We start from the raw sequence: 22831 nt of genomic DNA on the forward strand, positions 1-22831 counted from the left end.
AGCTGCTTTTGTGTGTCATCCACACACTTGCTCTGTGCACAGTAAAGACGGCATGCGACAATCAGTCAGAACCTGGAGTGGGCCTGGGGCTGCCCTTCACAATACCAGAACTTAAGAGAATGTCCAAGTGTGGGGCTAAAAAACAGATTGGCCTCAAGGTGTGACGACTTTGTGAGACTTCCTCTGGGGAATAAAATGCCTTTTCTGGAAAGCCATCTAGTCTTTCAAGTGTTTGTTACAGAACTCACATTCTGGTTAATGGAGCACTACATACCACAAAAACATACCAAGCCTACAGCTGATCCGACACAAACATGGTCTACCTTGGTGTCCAAAAAACGATTACTGAATCAAGAAGGGTTTCTTTCCACATATAACACAGCCTGTCTTCTTTTAGCTTCCAATCTATCAAAGGGAGGAGGGAATGCCAATAGCTGACCCTGCCCAGGTAACAGGGCAACTAAACTGAGGACCAGACTCCATCACAGACACTGGACACTCATCTTCTCTGTCCTCCCCTTCTCTTTTCTTTGTGTGCCTGTGTGTGCGTGTGTGTATGTGTGTGCATGTGTGTGCGCGTGTGTATGTGTGTGTGCGCCTGTGTGTGCACATGTATGTTTGTGTGCCTGTGCATGTGTATATGTATGTGTGTGCGTGCCTGTGCATGTGTGTGTGCCTGTGTGTGTGTATATGTATGTGTGTGTGCCTGTGCATGCATGTATATGTGTGTACACGCGTGTATGTGTGTGTGCCTGTGCATGCGTATATGTGTGTGCTCGCATGTATGTGTGTGTGTGTGTGCCTGTGTGTGCACCTCTGTGTGCATCTGTGTACCCGGATGTGTGGAGAGCAGAGGTGAACACCGAGATTCTGATTACTAACAAAGACGCTTTCAAACAAATATTAAGAGTAGATTAAACTTGGGACAAAGAGATCCATGTGTACATATTTTACACAGCACAACTTTTCATATGTTTTTAAAGGGTAGTTAAAAAGAACTAGCCTACAAAGGACACACTAACAATTTAAAATCTGGGTTTTCAACTCTAAAGACATTTTGAAACACAGATTGAAGCAAAAATGAAGTAAAAGAGAACATACAAGTTTAATATCTTTCTTTAATGAAAACCAAAGAAAGCATGCAGTCCACATGAGGCTGGGAGCACATTAGATTCTTAATTTCACTTGGAATCTTGTTGGCTTTCCAGCCCATGCTGCATCTATCTTGTATGACAATTTTTATATTTATAATAACAATGCAAGTACTGTATTATGAAGTCCAAACTTGGTGAAAATGAGTGAGAATCCTGACATGAGAGATCAATGTTATAAAATACTTTAAAAAGAAAAATCTTGACACAACTATGTTATTTAAGATCAACAGCAATGACATGGCACAGGCTTTATTTGCTTTGACATCATATGAACATCATAAATGCTTTTCACAACATTAACTGGTTTGTATTTTATAGAAGAGAAAGAAACTGAAGTGAAACCACAGCGACTGCTGACTTCAGACAAACATTTCTTCAAAACAAGAGATCCTAGTTCCTAAAAGAGTCCTCCAAGTCAGAAAACAGACTGAGAAAAACATTAATCCATCGGTTATTACAGCATGAAAAACTACATGGTTCTTAATGGACACATGTTTACATTACAGAGAACAAGCTTAGCCCTTTCCCATAAAACTCAGGAGACACCACTCCACGTCTAAGCTAAACAAACAACGAAAGCCTCTTCTTCAGTTAAAAAGCCCTTTAAAACCTCATCTGCCTTCACTTCATTTCCAAGACAACTTTAGAAGGGACGACGTCTGAGAGCAAAGGATGAATAAGTCACTTCCGAGAAGGAAGCACATGACGCAGATGCGACTTAAGCCCAGCCTACACAGGGCTCAGAGAACCAGCCGGTCCTCTCCACCCTCCTGAATTACCTGGCCGATGGAGGCTGGGCTCTGTTGCTTTAGAAAGCACTGTTTTTTGCATTCCATCAGTTGTTCAAGGTCACGCCACATCTTTGCTTGCTTCATGTTTGGACCATGACTTTCTCGTACAGCTTTTTGTTTTTCCCGGAGTTTCTATCATTAAGCAAAACAAAACACCAAGAATAATACATTATTGGTTATAGGGTTTACTTCTGTCATCACAACACACAGGAGTATGGTATGTTTTGTACATTTCATGAGTGATAATAAAGCAAATATACTCTCCTCTAAAACATACTAAGACTATGTAAGATGTTAGCTAAATTTAAGGTATATGCAGAATAACCTGAAGTTAAAAAGGTCAGAAAAGAGGGCTGAAGAGATGGCTCAGAGGCTAGAAACATTTGCTGTCCTTACAGAGGACTCAGGTTTGATTCCCAGCACCCACACGGTGGGTCACAGACATCTGTAACTCCAGTCCAGGGGCTCTGATGCACACATTGGATAAATTTAGGCCACTCTTCATCCACATAAAACAAACATATTGCTTCTCAGCTTTTGGCTAAGATCAAGTGTAAGAAACAAATAAAAAAGTCATGAGAAAAATGGGAAGAGAAAAAAAAAGGGAGACAAGGAAAAGAAAGGAAGGAGGAGGGAGGGAAGAGAAGAGAAGGAAGAGGGGAGAGAAGGGAAGAAAATGGAAGGGAAAGGAAGGGAAGGAAACAGAAGGGGAAGGAAGGAGGAGGGGTGAAGAGGGGAGGGAAGCTCACGGGAAGCACAGAGGCAGACTGCTCTGACAACATGGAATCCAGACCAAGTCCAAGGCCCTGAGGGCTGGCTGAGGCGCTGGTACTAGTTCTAAGCAGGTACTTAGGTTCCTGGGTCTTGGTTTTCTTAACTGCCAACTGTAGTAATAATCAGGAACACTAAAAGTATGTGGTTTATGCTATTTTTTCTTCATGTAAAAACAGAGATGAAAATACTTGATAAGCTATATTGTATTGTATATGTTATTATCATTAAATATATATTGTACCCTGAAATCATATACATTCCATATGAGTTAAAATTATCAAACTACATGTATATCTTCTTCAGGGAAATCAATGATTTTTTAAAAAGGTGTTTACCATTTAATAGGCCAAAATCTTTATGAGAAATTTTTTTTTTTGTTTTTTTTTTTTTGTTGTTGTTGTTTTTTGTTTTTCGAGACAGGGTTTCTCTGTGTAGCCCTGTCTGTCCTGGAACTCACTCTGAAGACCAGGCTGGCCTCAAACTCAGAAATCCTCCTGCCTCTGCCTCTCAAGTGCTGGGATTAAAGGTGTGCATCACTACTGCCCGGCCTGAGAAATGGTTTTTAAAAATAAGACTTATTGCCAGCCTGAGTACAGAGCATATGCCAGGACAGCCAGGGACACACAGAGAAACCTGTCTCCAAAGAAGAAGGGAAGGGAAGGGAAGGGAAGGGAAGGGAAGGGAAGGGAAGGGAAGGGAAGGGAAAAGGGAAGGGAAAAGGGAAGGGAAAAGGGAAGGGAAAAGGGAAGGGAAAAGGGAAGGGAAAAGGGAAGGGAAAAGGGAAGGGAAAAGGGAAGGGAAAAGGGAAGGGAAAAGGGAAGGGAAAAGGGAAGGGAAGGGATGGGAAGGGAAGGGAAAAGGGAAGGGAAGGGAAGGAAAAAGGGAAGGGAAGGGAAGGGAAGGGGGAAGGGAAGGGAAGGAAAAAGGGAAGGGAAGGGAAGGGAAAAGGGAAGGGAAGGGAAAAGGGAAGGGAAAAGGGAAGGGAAAAGGGAAGGGAAGGGAAGGGAAAGGGAAGGGAAGGGAAGGAAAAAGGGAAGGGAAGGGAAGGGAAGGGAAGGGAAGGGAAGGGAAGGGAAGGGAAGGGAAGGGAAGGGAAGGAAAAAGGGAAGGGAAGGGAAGGAAAAAGGGAAGGGAAGGGAAGGGAAAAGGGAAGGGAAGGGAAAAGGGAAGGGAAGGGAAGGGAAGGGAAGAAAAAGGAAGGAAAAGGGAAGGGAAAAAAGAGAAAAGAAAAGACCACCTATTTTTACTTTGTATGTATGGGTGCTTTGCCTGTAGGTGTGTCTGAGTACTGCACACATGTGCGGTCCCCATGGAGGCCAAATGGGTGTCCAATCACCCATCTAGAGTTACAAATGGATGTGAGCAGCCATGTGGGTGCTGGGAATTGAATCTGGGTTCTCTTAACCACCGAGCCATCTGAACCATCTCTCCAGCCCCCAGAATTATTTTCGTTACTGTCTAGATGATTCCACCTGCAAAAACTGGTTTACTTAGTGACTATAATCATAAATAGAAGTGAAAAATGTTTTCAGTGAATTATAAAATTATATTTTGGTTCTGTAAATGAAAGGAAGCTGATAGAAAAGAGGAGTCAGAACAAAGAGACAGCAAGAAAGAAGGGCAGGGTGGCAGTGTACACACAGGGAACCACTGTTACAGAAACACCAACAGATGCCATGTGAGAAAGTCGCAGGAGGGAGAGACAAACAGGCACACAGCAGCTGCTACACGGGACACACTCGTCTTTCCTCTTTTAGGACACGGCTCATCTACAGTCTTCAGGACAAATCAGAGTGCTGGTGGCTGATGCTTGCCCAAATAAGAGAATGAACCGGGATGAAGGCGAGATTTAAGCCACTGATTAAATACTGCCCACCCAGTTATGGGTACTGAAAGCAAATATGACAGCAGACAGTGAGAGAACACACAGGGGCATTTTCAGAAATAACTGTAATGTAACCAACCATTTAAAAAATCTTTTACAGAAAGCACAGGCTTAGTATGTGTAAATTTATGTTGTGAGTAATGTATCTCACCACAAACATTTTTCTGTTCACAAATTAAAGTATTTGAAAAGACCACTAAAGTTTACTAAGAATTTTAAGAGAGCTCTAAGCATGACATTTTCAGATACTGGTAAACCTAAGTTAGAATTTTTCTTATATTAGTGAAATAATTTCTCTCCCCAAAATGCTAACAACTTTCAAGAATTACTTAAAGAACAAACTAGAGGTGGAGGAGATGGCTCCATGGGTAAGCGCACTTGTTGCTCAAGCATGAGGACCTGAGCTGCTGAGATCCCCAATACCTACATCTCTAACCTCAGAATGGGGGGGTGGGGGCAGACACAGGAAGACCCCAGGCTTGAGGGGAACCTGGGAGCTCACAGGTCAGTGTGAGTTCCTTTCAAGGGACCAGGTAGAGAACAATGGAAGAGGACACTCAGGGCCCCAGACCTCTGTCTGTGTGTCGGCACACACTTGGAAACGCTAGCTTACACTGGGGCTGCCTTGGAAATCCACTGCAGAAATGAGAGGAGTAAGAGGTGTTCAAATGCTGTTATGGGTTAGTTACTGGCTCATTCTGCTTAAAAATACTTTGTATCTGATTGCTCCTACGGTCTGCCCCGAGATCTTGCTCAAGAAAACCTTACACTGGAAGGGGGAGAACTTCCTGGTGCTGTAGATAGAACCCAGGCTTTGGCAGGCTCTTTCAGCATGTGCACTGTCACTGTGCCTCACCCAGCCCAAGGAAAAGCTGTAATTTGATTCAGAAATTAAGCTTGTCAAGATATTTAAGGTTTTATAAGTATTTCTATACATATCAACATCTATCCAGATATTTTTAATTAAAAGATTATATACATGTATGTCATAACTTATAATAAATACAGATAAATATACATTCATATCTATTTATATCATATATTTATATAATATATTTATTATATTCATTAATATATCAATATATTAATATAACACATGATATTAATGTATAAATTATTTTATAGATTCTATAAATATATGTAGAATATATTAGAATATATTCTAATATATTTATATATTTATAGAATATATTATAGTTCAGTGTGAGCTGTTAAATATAAATATATTTATGGTATATAAATATATAATAGATATATTTATATAACATATAATGATGTATTTATAAAATATATAATAAATAAACATATTACTGGATATTTATCTATATGTGTCATGGGTGTTTTGCCTACATGTCTGTCTGTACTACATGGTTTGCCCAGACACCAGAAGGGGACATGGGATTCCTTGGAACTGGACTTACAGACAATTGTGAGCCACCACATGGGTGCTGGGAATTGAACACAGATTCTTTGAAAGAGCAAGCAGTGCTCTTAATCACTGAGCTATTTCTCTAGCCCCATTTCTTAAACAAGAGAAAAAGGGGGATAGTTTCATATTAGTATAATGTGGAATCTTTGGATGAAAGCCTACTGACAAACATACTAAAAATCTAAACAACCTATTGTTTATGTATTCTACAAATGAAGGTCTATATAAGCGAATTCAAATACATAAATGCCTAAGATGAAAATTCTATTTTCTTCCTTTTTGGATGCAACTGTATCACCCTATAAAGCAGCAGTTCTCAAACTGTGGGTGGCGATCCCTTTGGGCGCAGTGACCCTTTCACAGGGGTCACCTAAGATCATCAGAAAACACATATATTTGTATCACAATTCATAACAGTAGCAAAATTACAGTTATGAAGTATCAACAAAAATAAATTTATGGCTGTGGATTACCACAACATGAGGAACTGTATTAAAGGGTCAAGGGTCACAGCATTAGGAAGGTTGAGAACCACCGCTATAAAGAAATCCATTATACAACTTACAAGTTTCTCTCTCTCTCTCTCTCTCTCTCTCTCTCTCTCTCTCTCTCTCTCTCTCTCTCTCTGTGTGTACACACTTGATATGTGTCTGGAGGTCAGAGGATCTCTGAGAGGACTTGGCTCTCTCTAGCCTGTGAGTCTGGAGACCAGTCTCAGGTTATCTCACACTAACATTCAGTACCACCTCACTGGTTCCTTTACATTCCTAAGAAAGGAAGTAACAACCGTTGAAACTGTAGCCTTCCAAAAGAATGAGTGTCAGAGCCACTCAGTAAAAAGTCTGCATTAGAAACATTAAATAAGTAATTCTTACCTTACCAAGGTTTTCTTGTTCAGTAATATTTTTGGTGTACTGCTCCCTAGGGAGTCAAGAGAATACTCAATCTTAGCTTGAATGCTTTAATCACACAATGGAATTATAACTCAGCACAGCTATATACATTAACAGTTTAGGGCAGAATCAGAATAAAACTCAGCAGATACTTTGCTTTTCTTCATGTTTAGTCATTTCTTCCAGTAAACAGTAATTTTAAAAGGGGAAGGGGCAAAAGATTATATAGGAAATTAAGATATAATACTACTTCTGGTTAATCTACCCTTAAATGGCAACCCGTTTGCTTACATTACACATCGCCTTTTAGAGTTTATTAAACAAACAAGTGTCTGACTCTACATCTCTGCTCCCAGGAAGTCAACCTGCAAAAGAACTTCCACAACTTAAGAAACATAAAAGCAAATACTATTTATTTCATCGATGTATAGAATACTGAAAGCTGGAAGACTAAATGCATGTAGACCGGAAGTGTTTTTGCAGATTATAGTCCTCGATTGGAAGGAATAACACACAGTTGTCAAAAATGAGGTAAGTCTATATATACTGAAGTGGAAAAAATCCTAAATGAATATTAAGATAATTTCATACTCTTTTTTGTATACACACATGTCTGTTTACATATACTTCCCATGTGTTTGCACACATGCAGATATATTAGCATTTTCATGGTTGGCAATGGACCAATGTACACTGAAGCACTAATAGTAGACTGTTAACATCTGAGCCAGGACAATATGGCCTGCATCTTTAAAATACTTTATTTCATGTGTTTGGGTGTTTTATCTGCATGTATGTTTGTACACCACATGTGTGGCAAATTTGTCTGAGACCATAAGTGGGTGCTCAATCCCCTGGAACTGAAGTTACACGTGGCTGTGAGCCAGCATGTTGGTGCTGGGAATCCAGCCCAGATCCTCTGGAAGGGCACCGGTGCTCTAACCTCTAAGCAGTGCTCTTAACCTGTGGGTCTCGACTGCTTTGGGGGTTGACCAACACTCACAGGGGTCCCCTAAGACCATTGGAAAACACAGAGATTTACATTATAATTCATAACTAGCAGAATTCATTATGAAGTAGCAATAGTAGACAATAACTGTATGGCTGGGGTCACCACAGATGAGGAGCTGTAGGGTCGCAGCGTTAGGAGGGAGAACCACTGCTCTAAGCCATCTCTCCAGTCGTCCTCCACCCACCACCTCCTTCCTCTGTCCCTTTTAAAAGATCTCACAGAGCCCAGTATAGCCTCACATTTAGCTGGCCTTGAACTACTAATCCACCTGCCTTCACCTCTTAAGTGCTGGGGTTTACGGTGGTGTGCCACTACACACTAGGTTCCTTCTTTTCCCTTTCTTCCCCTCCCCGCTCTTTCTTTCCTTCTTCCTTCCTTTCTTTCAACAGGGTCTTACTAGTTATCTGGCTGGTTTTTAATTTACCTAGGTAGACCAGGCTGGCTTTGAGCCCATAGCAATCTTGCCTGCTCTTCCTCCCGAGTGCTGGAAACACACACACACACACACACACACACACACACACACACACATGATCACATACACACCCCATTTTTCTCAGGCTGGCCCCAAACTCATTTAGCCCAGGCTAGCCCTAAACCCATGCTCCTCCACATTTTGTCTGGAAAGCACTGAATTTCTACTTAAAATGGTTACTTTTTGGTTTTACAAATATTTGTTTGTTTGTTTGTTTTGTTTTTCGAGACAGGGTTTCCCTGGCTGTCCTGGAACTCACTCTGTAGACCAGGCTGGCCTCGAACTCAGAAATCCGCCTGCCTCTGCCTCCCAAGCGCTGGGATTAAAGGTGTGCACCACTACTGCCCAGCACAAATAATTTTTATAAGCTAAAATCTCATTTAAAGTAAAAAAGTAAAAATATTTAAAAATCAATGCCGTGTAAGAAGAAAGTGCGATGATTTAAGGTAGGTGACGTGTAAGGCCGAAGGATTAAGGAACAGATGGAAGTTTCCAGTAGTTTATGCCAACCTGACACAAGACAGAGTCATTTAGGAGAAAGGACTCTCAACTGAGGAAACGCCTCCATAAGATCTGGCTTTAGGCAAGCCTGGAATGTATTTTCTTAATCACTGATGCGTGTAAGAGGGCCCTGCTCAGTGTGGGTGGTACCACGCCAGGGCTGTCGGTCCTGGGTACTCTACAGACTCATGCCAAGCAAGCCATGAGGAGGAGGCCGGTAAGCAGCATCCTCCATGGCTCTGCATCAGCTCCTGCCTCCAGGTTCCCGATTGAATTCCTGCCCTGACATCCCAACATTTATAAGCTAAAATCAACTGATTTTATCACAGCAGTAGAAACCCTAACTAAGCAGGGAACATGGGAGGAGTCTTTAGACTCCTTATATTTGTTTGCTTGTTTGTTTAGGATTTTGTGAGACAGGGTTTTTCTATGTAACAGCTTTGGCCTCAAACTCATAGAGATCTACCTGCCTGTGCCTCCCAAGTGCTGTGACTAAAAACATGTGCCACCATGCCTTGCTAGATCTTATATTTAAATGCAAATATTGTTTTTATTTTTCTGTGCAGACTTAGATTGTATTATTAGGAGAATTAAGCAAGGTAAGATGAAAAACCCAGCAGTACCGGCAGAGCAAGGCCACGTCCCTGCAGTGGGGAGGCGCAGACGGTACCCAGGGTCCTTGCTGAGGAGCAGAGACAGTGCACTTGTATCAGGACAACCTGCAGGCCTGATTCAGGCTGTCAGGCTTGTCAGCAAGCTCCTGTACCCTCTGAGCCATTTTGCTGGCCCCTTTTACAATATGTATATGCTGTAGTCATGGCCCAATACTTTTTTCTACAAGAGAGCTAGGGCTAGGAAAATATGAAGGTTTATGATTGTGTGTGCGTGTCACATGTGGCTGTGCACCTGCACATGGGCCGTGTTGTGTGCATGTCACACGGGGCTGTGCACCGAGGCAGAGGCTGGCTTCAGGGACTTCCCTTCCTCTTCTCTTCCTTAGGTCTAAAGCAGTCTCTCTCTCTGATCCCAGAGCTCACTTTTTTGGCTACCTTAGCTGGACAGTGAGGCCCAGGAAATGTCTGTCTCTGACCCCTACTGCAGGGGCTACAGGCACATGCCATCATATCTGCTCTCTGTGGGTGCTAGAGATGCCCCCTCAGGCCCTCACACTTGTGCAGTGAGCACCTTACACACCGAGCCCCCTCCCGGCTGTACAGATTTTGCCTTACCCTTATTTCTATGTGTATGCACATTCAAATGCCTGAAGCACACACAGCACACGGATGGAAGTCAGAGAACAACTTATGGGACTCAGTTCTCTTCTTCCCATGTGGGTTCTGAGGATTAAACCCGGGTTGTCAGGGTGGCAGGAAATATCCTTAATCCTGTCAGAAAATCATCACATGTAACAAACAGTTCAAAAGCCTTCTTCATTTTTATACTGGTAACCTTGAAGAAGCAAATGAGAATTCCAAATGTCTATGCTAAGGACCAAATCAACTACTCTGTTTGTTCCCACTGACTGTAAGAACCAAGTCTGGGCTGAGCAGCGGTGGTGCACACCTTGCTACTTGGAGGCAGAGGCAGGTGGATCTCTGAGTTCGAGGCCAGCCCAGTCTATAGAGTGAGTGCCAGGACAGCTAGGGGTACACACTGAGACCTTGTCTCAAAAGAGACAGAGAGAGAGAGAGAGACAAAGAGAGAGAGAGAGAGAGAGAGAGAGAGAGAGAGAGAGAGAGAGAGAGAGAGAAAACCCTAAAGTTTACATTGCTTGAAAGAATCTGAGTAAGAACTTTGATAGTTATAGGAGATCTCCAGGCTAGCTTGCCCTCCAGCATACTACACAGACTCTGCAACAGACAACTTCTACAACAGACAAGTTCCCAGGCTCCTTCTGGTAGCACTAATGCACACATGATCACTCAAAGTCTCAAGTGCAGGCTCAGCAAATGTGACTCCTCCCTTTTGTGTTCTTACTGGAGAGGAAGAGGAAGACATCGAACTGCGACAATGGGTGAAGGCTTAGTTCCCATGATGGCATTTTATTACAACTTGCAAATATTTTACAAATAAATGATTTTAAGGCGAGAGTTGATTCAAGTTGATTTAAGGCAAGACTATGCCACAGTTAAGACTACAAAAACTCCCCAGTCAAGGACTAGGCAGCATTACCATACAGTTCTCATTTCAGAGCTGGCATACTGCAGTCACATGCTTCTAGCTAAAAGGCAGTTGTCACACTGCACAATGAGCAGGTAGGTGACCAGAGTCCCAGCCACGTGTGGGTAAAGAGAGGCCATTAAAACACTAATGCTTATGGAGAGCAAGTATAAAAGCACACATATTCCTGGGGCTTGGAGTGGGGTTAATGATTAGTGTAATGTGAAAGGCTTTGGAACCGGACCACCATGGTGATGGCTCAGCATGGTGAATGTGTTCAGGGCCACGAATCACATGCTTAGAAGTGGCTGAAGTGACACATTTTATATTTTATACAAACACATACATTTGTTACATGAAAAAAAGCAAGCAAGAAGTACAAGTATCTGCACTCCGGCCCCATTAAGAGGGCTGGACTGTCCTAAGATTCAGTCTTTAACAGCAGCTTAGCATCTGACAGCTACAATACTCTGTATGCTCCTAGCTCATTTATAAACTGTCTATAGGTGAAGACACAGAATCAATCATAGAAAAATAAAAATTACTTGCCTAATTGCTTTCCTCTTTTCTTGTTGATCAGAAGAGACGTATGCCTTCATCTCATCAGTAGCTCGGCGAAGCTGAACTTCTAGGTTCTAAATGCAAAAACAAGTTTCAGGAAGTTGTTAATATTGGGGGGGGAGGTCTTAGATGGGGCCCACAAAATGGTTCAGTGGGAAACGTCCTTGCCACAAAGTCTGACAACCTGAGTTCAATCCCCAGTACCCACTCAATAGAGAACACTGAGTCCTGAAAGTTGTTCTCTGACCTACACACACACCAGGGCACATGCTGTATATAATCACATATATACACAATCAATAAATCAATGAAATAATTTTTTAGTCAGGTATGGTGGTGCACATCTTTGATCCCAGCCCTCAGGAAGTAGAGGCAGGCAGATCTCTTTGAGTTTGAGGCCAGCCTGATCTATATAGTGAGTTTCAGGACAACCAGGACTATAGAGAGACCCTGTCTTAAAACACAAAACAAACAAAACAAATGACAAATTTTAAACTTTTTCAGGACAGCTTATGATCCCAGTCTTTGCCTTACCTTAATCATGCAGTTTGTATAATGGTATTTACTTTCTTCCTGAAGACACTCTTCCCGGAGGCCTCGCACTTCCTACAGTATATAATGTTACATGGGCAACAAGTTATTGAAAAAACAAAAGACACATTGGCTTTAAATACACATTTACAGAGGGCCCATCAGAACCATCTCCCTCGCACAGGCTCATTTACGATGACAGTCGAGGCAGGCACCTCTGGTCCTGAGACTAGTCCTAGCACGTTCTAACCTCAGGGGCAGTCATTCATTTGTTAAGTTCTACTGTGTGTCTAGCACTCTTGTAAGAGCTAGGGACACAGTGGTGAGGAAGAAAGTGGGCTCCTTCCTCTCACAGACAAGGAAACAGGAATGAAGACTGTTCCCGATGGGGCAGGGCCATGTGGACAACTCAGCAGTGGGGAGATGGTATGTTAAGGTGTATCAGCCTAGGGGGAAGTGGGAAACGAGAGGCAGAGGGTCAGATGTGTCTGAGTAGGAGCTGCCTTTCAGGCTGAGATCTGTGTGCTGAAGACAAGAGGGAAGAAGACACTGAGTGTCCCGAGCAGACAGGGGCACACACAGAAACCTGGAAACAGAACTGAGCTTGGCCAGTTTGGAGTTCAGACACAAGGACAGTGTGCTGGACAAGGAAGACTACAGGACACAGATATGACCTTGACCAGGCAGCTGGAGCCCTATACAACATAGCCTGAAAGTTAGGTTTACTTCAAATCTATTGGGAAGCCAACAGAGGGTAGCTATACATGGCACCATGTCTGCTCTAGGAGATTAAATGTAGGAAGACACAAGCGGATAGGTAGATGGTTACTACGGGGGTCGGCTTTGGTGGTAGTCGTACAGATGGAAAAGTTCTGAGTATACATGTCAAGTTTAAAGGGGTAAGAATTTCTGGTACCTGGGAGGCATGCTAGGAGGCGACGGTAAAGGTGTGAGGATGTCATGACTCTGAGGGAGTGAAAATGTGCACACTCGGGCGGGCAGCTTTGGCTGAGCTGTTAAAACAAAAGCCCTCTTACCTGTTCTAATTTGGAGCGGTTGCTTTCAAGGCCTGCGGCACAGCTATCATACTGGGCTTTCTTCTCATCACACTCCTGGGTGAGTTCCTAGTTTGAAAAGGGCAGATGATCAAGTGGAAAACAAAGGCAGAAAAACGTGCCTCGGAAACAATGCGCGTCCTTGTCAGCCCTGTAACTCAACTCCACGCTTCCTGGCATACTTACGAGTTATTTATACAACAACTGGACATTCGAGAATTATGACAGACGGAGGTGCTGATAAGAACAATAGCTGCCATGTACTGATCTGTGTGCCAGGCTCTGGCTTAGAAGCTGGAATACAACAGTGAACAAACAGCACGCCCCTAAGTGATGCTCAGAGCAACAGGCTGCCGGAGCCTCAGTGGATGGGCACATGACCCGAACAGAACTCTCAGACTTAATTCAGGCTTGAAGATCAGTAGGGACAACTTCCTGGAGAAACCAATATATAAACCAAGAATGAGGGTTTATTAAGAACGGTTAGGGGGAGGTGAGCAAGGGAAAGGAGATGCTTAAAAAAAAAAAAAAAAAAAAAAAAAGAACACTGTGTGTAAAGGATTGGAAGCAAAGGAGAACAGAAATTCAGGGATGTGTGAGTAGTCCATTTTTGGACTGAGTCTGGGAATAGAGAGAGGGGATGAAGATGTATGTGGGGCTGTGATAACTCTGAATCCTATTAGAACCCTGGACAGTAATTAAATCTACAATACTGAAGGAGGCACTGACTGTCACCTCCACATAAGGCTTGGAGAACATCCAGAAAGGTCGGTACCTTGCCGAGATTATACTGCTATAAAGGGCAGAGTCAGGGTGCGTTCAAGCTCTTTTAGTAGTTTCAAAGTTTATTTAGATATCTTGAAGGAGATAATCTGAAAATCCCCTGCAAATCCACAGGGATAGTAAGTATCTGCAAATGCTTGCTCAGGAGAAGCAAACGTCTCTTCAAATCCAAGGCTGAGATGCATTGCCAAGGAAGCAGAACCATCAGTCTCAGAAGCCAGAGACTGACGGGGCTATGCTGGGGGAAGGAGTTTGCGCAGCACGGGGGCAGTAACATCCACAGGGCAGGAGAAAGCACTGGGGACGTGCAGGGTGAGGAGATGGGACTGAGGACCCATAGCAGACCTAAGCTGCCCTCAATGTGGAAGCTCCCAAAGGGTTAAGGGCTAAAGAGGAAGGGTTACAATTAGCCTGAGAACATCCTTGCTTCTCCAGTAGCATCCTTGGAAACAGGAGCACACAGGCACTGAGAACTGGCAGGCTCGAGCCCCGCTGCATGTGCTGTCTCTGTGGTATGGGACTACATATGGCTCAGCGTACCTAGAACAGCATGAAAGCTGCAGAGAGGAGCTGTGGCTCTGTGGGTTACAGCGAGCTAAAGGGGAAGCCAGGGAGGTGGCTCAGGGGGTAACAGACTGTCGACAAGTCTGACATCCAAGTTAAACCCCTGGGACCACACAGTGGGAAAAAGTGACTTTCACAAGTTTGCCTCTGACATCTATGCACATGTGAGCACACACACACACACACACACACCCCACAAAATAATTGAATGTAACAGTCATGTGTCTCTTAAGTGGGAGAAAGGGCAGCAACTGTGTACTTGGAAAGCTTCTCAGTAAAACGAACTTGCTGCAGCTGTTTACAGAGCCATCCTTACAAACAAACCAGAACAACAGGGAGTGTGCAGTTCTGGGAGTGAACCGGAGAGTACAAAGACACCACAGCGTAAGCACCATTAAAGCACACAGACACTAAGATAACCAATACACTAAGATAACATGACACACTAAACTCCATGGTCAGGAGGTGGGTGAAGGAGTTAAAAAGACCACAAACCAAAGAGAACCAGTTTCCTCACTCTTCAAAGTGAGAATTAATAGATGCTCTCTGATGCAATGGGTGATTGATGGTAAAATTAGACACACAACGGCTAGAAGAAAACCGAAAACTGGAACACATAGGCACTCCAGTACACACAAAATGAGAACAAAACAGAAAGGTTTTGTACAGCCTTTAAGCTCAAAATACAAACATAATATGATGCCACTAAGACTAAATACGCTTGTATGTCAGTAAACAGGAACAAGCTAAACCTGTCTACTAAAACACACCTTTCGGACTTCATCACACAGCAACACCTAACTCCAGATTTGTCTAAAACTGTGTACAGGATAAGAAGGAAGAAATGTATAGCAAACAATTCTCACCATGTCAACCAGGGTTGAGTTCAGTCTCCTGCCAATAAAAATATGTATTTAAGACAATTGTGTGTGTGTGTGTGAACTTTACACAAGGCTTTTCACATACTGCATACAGCTCTACTACTGAGCTATATCCCTAGCACCTAAACTCAAATTTTAAAAAGTGAATATATATAAAACAAATTTAAGGCATCCATTAAATAATTACTTAGGGCCTGGCTCAGAGGTTAAGAGCACTAACTAATGACTCTTCTTACAGGACCTGAACTCAGATCTCAGCACCTACACTGGCAGCTCACGACCATCTCTAACTCCAGATCCACGGGATTCAAGGACTTCTTCTAGCGCTCACAGCTGTTCTCCTCCTGCCACATGTGCACACACACACACACACACACACATGCAGACACACATATGCACTAAATACAAATAATAATAATAAATAAATCTTTATCGAATGTCTTTAATCCCAGTACTCAGGAGGCAGAAGCAGAGGCTGGTGAATTTCTGTGAATTCAAAGCCAGCCTGGTATACATAGTGAGTTGCAGGCCAGCCAGGGTTACACAATTAGACTTTGCCAATAAATAAGTAAGTAAATAAATACATAAATAGACAGACAAATAAACAAATAAAATCTATTTATTAACTCCAATAAAATTTCTGGAAAATATTTAAGGCCCTATTAAGTTATATTTTCTCTCTCTCTGATGAAGGAACAGATAGGAAAAACAGTATTTTTGAGACAAGATCTCAAGTAGCTTAGCTGGCCTTAAAATTCTCTCTCTCTCTCTCTCTCTCTCTCTCTCTCTCTCTCTCTCTCTCTCTCTCTCTCTCTCTCTCTCTCTCTCTCTCTGTGGTATCTCTGTATAACAGTATAACAGTCCTAGCTTCCCTGAAACTCACTCTGTAGACCAGGCTGGCTTTGAGCTCACAGAGATCCTCCTGCCTCTGCCTCCCGAGCGCTGGGATCGAGGGCGTGCGGCACCACCCAGACAGTGCCTTGGTAACGCAGCTCATGCACAACTGGGCAAGAGATCCACAGAACAAAGGAAATTCCTTACTTTTATAGATTTGTATGTACAAGTATGTATGTCTCTGTGGGCATCTGTCCCATATGTGCAGGGGCCTATGGTGGCCAGAAGAAGGTATCAGACCTCTGGAGCTAAAGTTACAGGATGCTGTGAGGTACCGTTTGTGGGTGCTCTGACTTAGACTCTAATTTCTGGAAGAGCAGCAAGTGCTGTAAGCCACCTTGAGACTTTAAAGGGGAGAAGGCTCTGCTTAGAAATAAGGCCTCCAAGGTAGCATGGGGCTTCTGTGTACTCAGAATTAGCAGCTTGGAGAAGAAGGTACTAGCTGGGATATAAGGCCATGCCTTAGGCCCAGGATGGAGAGAAAGCTGCAGGAGTACAGCTGTGTCCCTCTGCAGCAGCAACATCTGTGGTCAAAGATGACCTTGATTCCCTTCTACCCTGCTAGCTCCAGTGCTGGGTTACAGGGGTTTACCACAGGCCCACCCTTCCTATCTCCAGTGCTGGGTTACAGGGGTTTACCACAGGCCCAGTTCTGCTTGGTGCTGGGAGCAGACCTAGGGGTCTGGCGTGACAGGCATGCACTTCACCAGCTGAGCTCACACCCCTAGTCCCTCCATATTGTCCCCTGAACAATGCTGTATGGCTTGAATCATGTATAATTCTGGGGTTTAGAGGGTTTTCAAGACAGGATCTCATGGAGCCCAAAGTGTCTTCAAGTTCAATATGCAGATGTAACCAGAGATGACCTTGAGCCTCTGATCCTTCCAGCTCTACCACATAAAGCTTAGTTTTACTTTTATAAGAAAAAAGCAATCAATCAGTAAAAAGTATTTCAAGAAAACTAAACTCTTAGATTGTATACTCCAAACTGAGTGTACAATTACAATCGCATGTAATTAATTATTCCATTTAATTACACAGCTATGGAATTGCCTCTAAGAAAATAAACTTTTCAGGATATTATTCTAGTTACAGATGATTATGAAAATTTAGATAAATATTAAATTGTACATCTTGAGTTGGTGATACTCTTGATTTTAAACAGTTATAAAGTTGAATTTTAAAATGCATCCTAACTACAATAGAAACACTGAAGATAGCTTCTTGAGGTTAAAAATCTACAATATATTAAAATACTCTTGGTCTTTAAACATAAGATAGTGTCAGTGGGCATGGTGCCACACACCTTTAATCCCAGCTCTTGGGGACTGGGGCAGGCAGGCTGATCTCTGTGAGTTCAAGGCCAGCCTGGCCTACATAGTGACTTCCAGGCCAGTCAGGACTGCATAGTAAGATTTTTACTTAAATTGAAACAAATAAAACAAAAATGAAAAGTCACAGCCTAAAAGGATGTGGAATTCCCTTAGCTCATGAGTTCTGGGCAATAGTCAGACCCTCTCCCAAACACTGACAGCAATCTGAATGTAAACAGTGGCTGCCAGGACAGCAGCGCAGTGTACTGGTACAACGTTTTGCCTAGCATGTGTTAAATGTGTGAGTCCATCTGCAACATCATAAAAGTAAAACAAACAAACAAAAACAAAAACAACCAACAACAAACCTTTGACAGGCTAGGGAAGAGTTTAGTGGTAGTCAAGGAACGCTTGTGTAGCTTGTGAAAGGCCCTGGGTTCCATCTCTAGCACCATAAAATACTCAAATAAAAGCAAGGACAACAGAGAAGTTAGTAGTGAACATTTTGGCACAACAGGACTAGAAAGGCCACCATGGGAGATACTCAGCAGTAAGGCAGTGGGAGCTGAGGTTCCAGGCATAACTCCTCCCACAAGGGGAGGAGAGCACGGTATGGAAAAGCAATGGTGGTAAAGACTGGCAGATGACAGAGACAGAGGACCCCCCCCCCCAGGGCCACATTACATTACTAGTGCAGTGCTACAGACACTCACTCTGCTGTTTGCCACTACACATCTTAGACAAGTCCCTAGTCTCTATGCCTCCCTTCCTCCCTCCCTCCCTCCCTCCCTCCCTCCCTTCCTCCTTCTTTCCCTTCTTCCCTCCCTTTGTTCCTTTCTTTCTTTCCATAAAGGAAGTTCCTGTCTCTTTGGATTGTTTGTAAGGTCCCAATGAGAAATGTCAGAGTACAAGGTACATAGCTAGTGCTTAACAAATACTGTTAATATCAGATTCACCATCACTGCCTCTAACTCCCCACTGCTAACACTCCTATAGCTTCTCTGGTTCAACACTTTCTTAGCATCCCTCTGTCCTGCTCCACAATATATTAAGTCATATATACATTACTTGCTCTCTAGATGTAATTTCTTTTATCTTGCTTGAATTTCCTTATGTGCTGCTACCATATCACTTAGAGCATAAACCCAAGAGTGCAGGGCTGTCTCTTTGATCTCCTCTGTGATGGTAGCAGTGTGTAATGAGACAGACTGAAATAAGGCATCTTAGGCCAGACATGGTGGCATTCACCTTTAATCCTAGCACTTGGAAGAGGCACGTGGATCTCTTTAAATCCAAGGCCAGCCTGGTATAAACATAAAGCTCCAGGACAGCCAAGACTGTGTAATACGAGAGAAAGACCCTGTCTAAACAGAGAGGGGAGAGAGAGAGAGAGAGAGGGGAGAGAGAGAGAGAGAGAGAGAGAGAGAGAGAAAGAGAGAGAGTGTGTGTTTGCAGACTAGAATAAGGGCCCTACTTTCGCCTCCCATTTGTCTATCTGGATAAGCTTCTAAACCTATCTCAGACTGTGTGGCATTTTCTATAAAAAGGAAATGATGTCTATAACTGACTTCAAAGTCTATGTGATTTTCCACTCTGGAGCTAACTCTGACAGATGGTGCTCACGTAGAACTGGTTTTCTAGTTCCGTCCTCAGGCACAGGCAAGATGGCTCACACTCACACTTACAATTACTCCAGAGACTGATGAAGCAGCAACAGTACTGCCAAATGCTAGTGGCCACTGGATCATGCTGTGCAGGACACTTACTCTGACAGCTCTCCTTTAAAGCCGTGGTTACAGTTAGCTTCCAAGTAACAGCGCTTGTGCTTAGCTTTCTGCAATTTGCCCCGCTGTGCCTGCCAGGGCAGTAAGCCCATCCATCTAAGGCTGCCGTGCTAGTCCTGGGATATTCTGCCTTTGCTTGGCCACAGAAGAATGAGATTTAATATTTACAGCTCTCAAATGCAAATGATTTTTAAAATTTCATCTGGCTGCATTTCGTATTTCAGTTTGAATTCCTTCTCCCCAGCCCTCACTGATTTATGACAAAGTAAGTGAGATAAATCCAACAAGACCTTTGTGGGCCCTGTCGTCACTGCCTTATGTCACGACAGTTCAGTAACTAATGTCCTTTCCATTATCTCCCAAATAAGATACTTAGAGTCCACCTAGTATATCCAAGCAAGGATGCTGGAACCATCAAAATCAAACTTACCTGACAGTTCTGACGCAACTGCCGTAGTTCTTTTATAACTGGGGCTAAAGCTGACTTTTTTTCTGATACCAGGGAATTCAGTTTTTTTACCTGTCATTTAAAGCAAAAGACATGACATTTTTAAAGAATCAAAAAAGTCCTGCATATATAAAAATACTACTGCAGTTAAATAAAGACTTAAAGAAGTAAAACTTTAATTACTTCAGTCCCAAATAATAGGAAAGAGACTGAGTGGATGTTAGTTTCTTCTTTTCTTATTTTTTGGGGGATACAAGGTCTCACTATGTAGCTCTGACTGTCCTCAAACTCACAGAGATCTGCCTGTCTCTGCTTCCCAAGTGCTGGGATTACACATGTGTATACTAGGCCCAGCTAGTAGATGTTAATTCCTTAGCAAGTCGAAGGACACTTTCTGGTTCTAAATGTCAGTTATCATGATTGCACACCATTCTGCAGAGATGTCTGTAATCTAAAACTGAAGGTACAAAGCAACTACAAGTTACCTGTGTGCCGTTATAATGTTATTGTCTGTGAGACACACACAACTCAGGAGGCCACGTAAAATGACCACAAACATGCGTGGGTGATTTTCAATATACACAATGTGAATAACCTGACAGAACAGGGTCCTGAGACCTCCTCTATACTAAACACTAATCATTTCTAATTTTGGGCAAAATCCAGAAAGTTCTAAGATATATTCAGGGAAGTCTTTTGAGTTTGGGGATGCAACTATTTACCAATAAATAAAAAAAGATTTTAATATCATGCTTGATGAAAATGTCCCACTGCATTTGGGTGATAGCAGCCCTGAATCTGGAATATCAAAGGCATACATAAAGACAAAATAATTATAGTACTTATTTTTAACATATTTCTTTATGTTACATTAAGATACAAAATATGCACTGTTTTGAGTTGAACATTACGATGGAACAGTTCCTTGATAAAAGATACCACATAAATTCAAGAATGCGAGAGAGTGAAGTCTCAACACATGTGCTGCTGTCGACATGAATGAACCATGTCAAGGTCCAACCCCTGAGTCCCGAGGGCAAGGTAAGGCCTTCCCCAGGCAAACGCTTCCTCTGGCCTGAGTGTGAACATTGACAGTGTGTGCAGAACATGTCCACCATAGCTTTCTCCTGCAGATGCTTACAGCCTGAACACTGCTCCTAAGGAGACTAGCTGAGCTCCCTCCTTGAGTCTCTGTGCAGGACAGACAGCTAAGTGGGTGTGCAACGGTAGCTTCTTAGAGCCGGGACCACCAATCCCAGCTTTTCTGTATATGTGCCCATGTGTCTGTCCTTTCCTCCTTCTCTGGCTGCCCCAGGAGGTCAACCCCTGATACCATACAAGCATATGACAAAAGAATACAAAGTAAACATTGTATAGAGATGAATATTTAAATGTTTAACTGAAAATTAAACATACACACACACACACTCTCACCATCTCGGACATGTCATCCAGGGTCCGGCCTTTCATCTCGTCAACCTCGCTCTTCAGGGCCGACACTCTCTCAAGCTCCTCTTGGGTATAACTGTATCCAGATATACCCTTCTTTTCTTCAATAGTTCGCTATAAAAAATGAATAGACCATGAGTACTGGCATCTTCTTCCCACAAGAAATACTTCCTATTTCTGTTGAAAAGTTGTGAATAACATAAAGTTGTCCAGAATCCTAAAAGACAATTTGCACTTTTATTTCATCCAGAAACATGTCTTTATACACTATAAACCTGTACTCAAAGTTGCGATACTGTCTTGAGATGTAGAGGAATTGTATCTAATTTCAGATTTTCAGATAATGCTACATACTTAGTGTAGAACATAAAACATACGATGCACTCAATAGGTATGTGGAGAATGCACGCATTCACACGTGACAGTGTACTCACTCACCTATCTGCTGCTTCTTATATGCTAGCTTTTCTGAGCACAGTTCTAGTCAGTACTGTAGAGCAGTGAGCAAAATGGAGGGGTTTTCTTTCTAGTGGAACTAGCTTATCTCTAGTGGGAAAAGTACACAATAAAAAACAAGTAGAAAAAAACCAAGTAGAATACATTCAAGGTGAGAATGGATTTGCTACAGAAAGTATATGCCATCTGAGGAAAGCTCTGATGGAAAGGGGACCCCAGCAATGGAGTAACAATGTTTGTCTGCAAGAAAAACACGAAAATGCAATGTCCTGGACATTAAGTGGAACAATGTGTGTGAGTACGCACATGTGTGCAGAGGCTGACCCCCACCCGGTGTCTTTCTCAATTGCTCCCCACCATGTTTTTGGAGACAGTGTTGCTCACTGAACCTGGAGCTCACTGATTTGAGTACAGCCTTGCCAGTAAGCGCCTACAATCATCTCATCTCTGCATCCCTGATGTCAGGCTTGCACTGCTGTGCTTCACTCTGATATGGTGTTAAGGACTAAGCCCTGGTCCTCCTGCTTACTTGGCAAGCACCTTCCTGACTGAGCCAGCTCCTAATGCCTGTAGACAATGTTTCAGGGACAAGAGAATGGTCAGCTATGTTACAATGCTGCTGAAAGGTTGAGTACGGAAAGAACTCAAGCTGGGTGGTGGCGGCATACACCCTTGATCCCAGCACTCTGAGACTGAGGGAAGAGGGAATATGACTGCTTAAGAGAGAGACACAGATTTCAGCATTTCCACAGAACTATGAAGACAGAGGTCGAACTCAAGCCTTGTCAACATATAGACGCCCTGGTTAAATGCCCAGCTTCTAGTCTCAGAGGGTTGCATCTTAGAGATATAGAGATAACCTAACAGCCAGACCCAGATCCAACAGTGACAACCAATTCTAAGGAATGAAGTCTCTGCTGGAGGTGTAGGGACTGTCCTTACGAGTGAATAAAGATTAGAAACTATCAGCTTTTAACATTACCCTCAATTGGGTTAAAGTGATCTTCAGGAAAAAGTTAAATCCTCCTTTGGAAGAAA

The 22831-nt window shown here is 42.9% G+C and overlaps 1 protein-coding gene across 3 annotated transcripts in view; it reads right to left on the reverse strand.

The window, feature by feature from the left end:
- The window catches only part of Ift81 (intraflagellar transport 81), a 77781-nt gene that overhangs the window by 8844 nt on the left and 46106 nt on the right, over positions 1-22831 (reverse strand). The window contains exons 13-19 of one of the 3 annotated variants that reach the window (XM_076922772.1): positions 21323-21451; positions 19871-19960; positions 13204-13290; positions 12170-12241; positions 11624-11709; positions 6909-6954; positions 1934-2077 (exon numbers count right to left, since the gene is read on the reverse strand). In XM_076922772.1, coding sequence (XP_076778887.1) covers positions 1934-2077; positions 6909-6954; positions 11624-11709; positions 12170-12241; positions 13204-13290; positions 19871-19960; positions 21323-21451 — 654 coding nt within the window. Of the gene's footprint in view, positions 1-1365; positions 2078-6908; positions 6955-11623; positions 11710-12169; positions 12242-13203; positions 13291-19870; positions 19961-21322; positions 21452-22831 lie in introns of those variants that run through there. The other 2 variants (XM_076922770.1, XM_076922771.1) reach the window with 2 other exon arrangements.

Source organism: Arvicanthis niloticus, chromosome 24 (genome assembly GCF_011762505.2).
Source record: "Arvicanthis niloticus isolate mArvNil1 chromosome 24, mArvNil1.pat.X, whole genome shotgun sequence".
NCBI lineage: Eukaryota > Metazoa > Chordata > Mammalia > Rodentia > Muridae > Arvicanthis > Arvicanthis niloticus.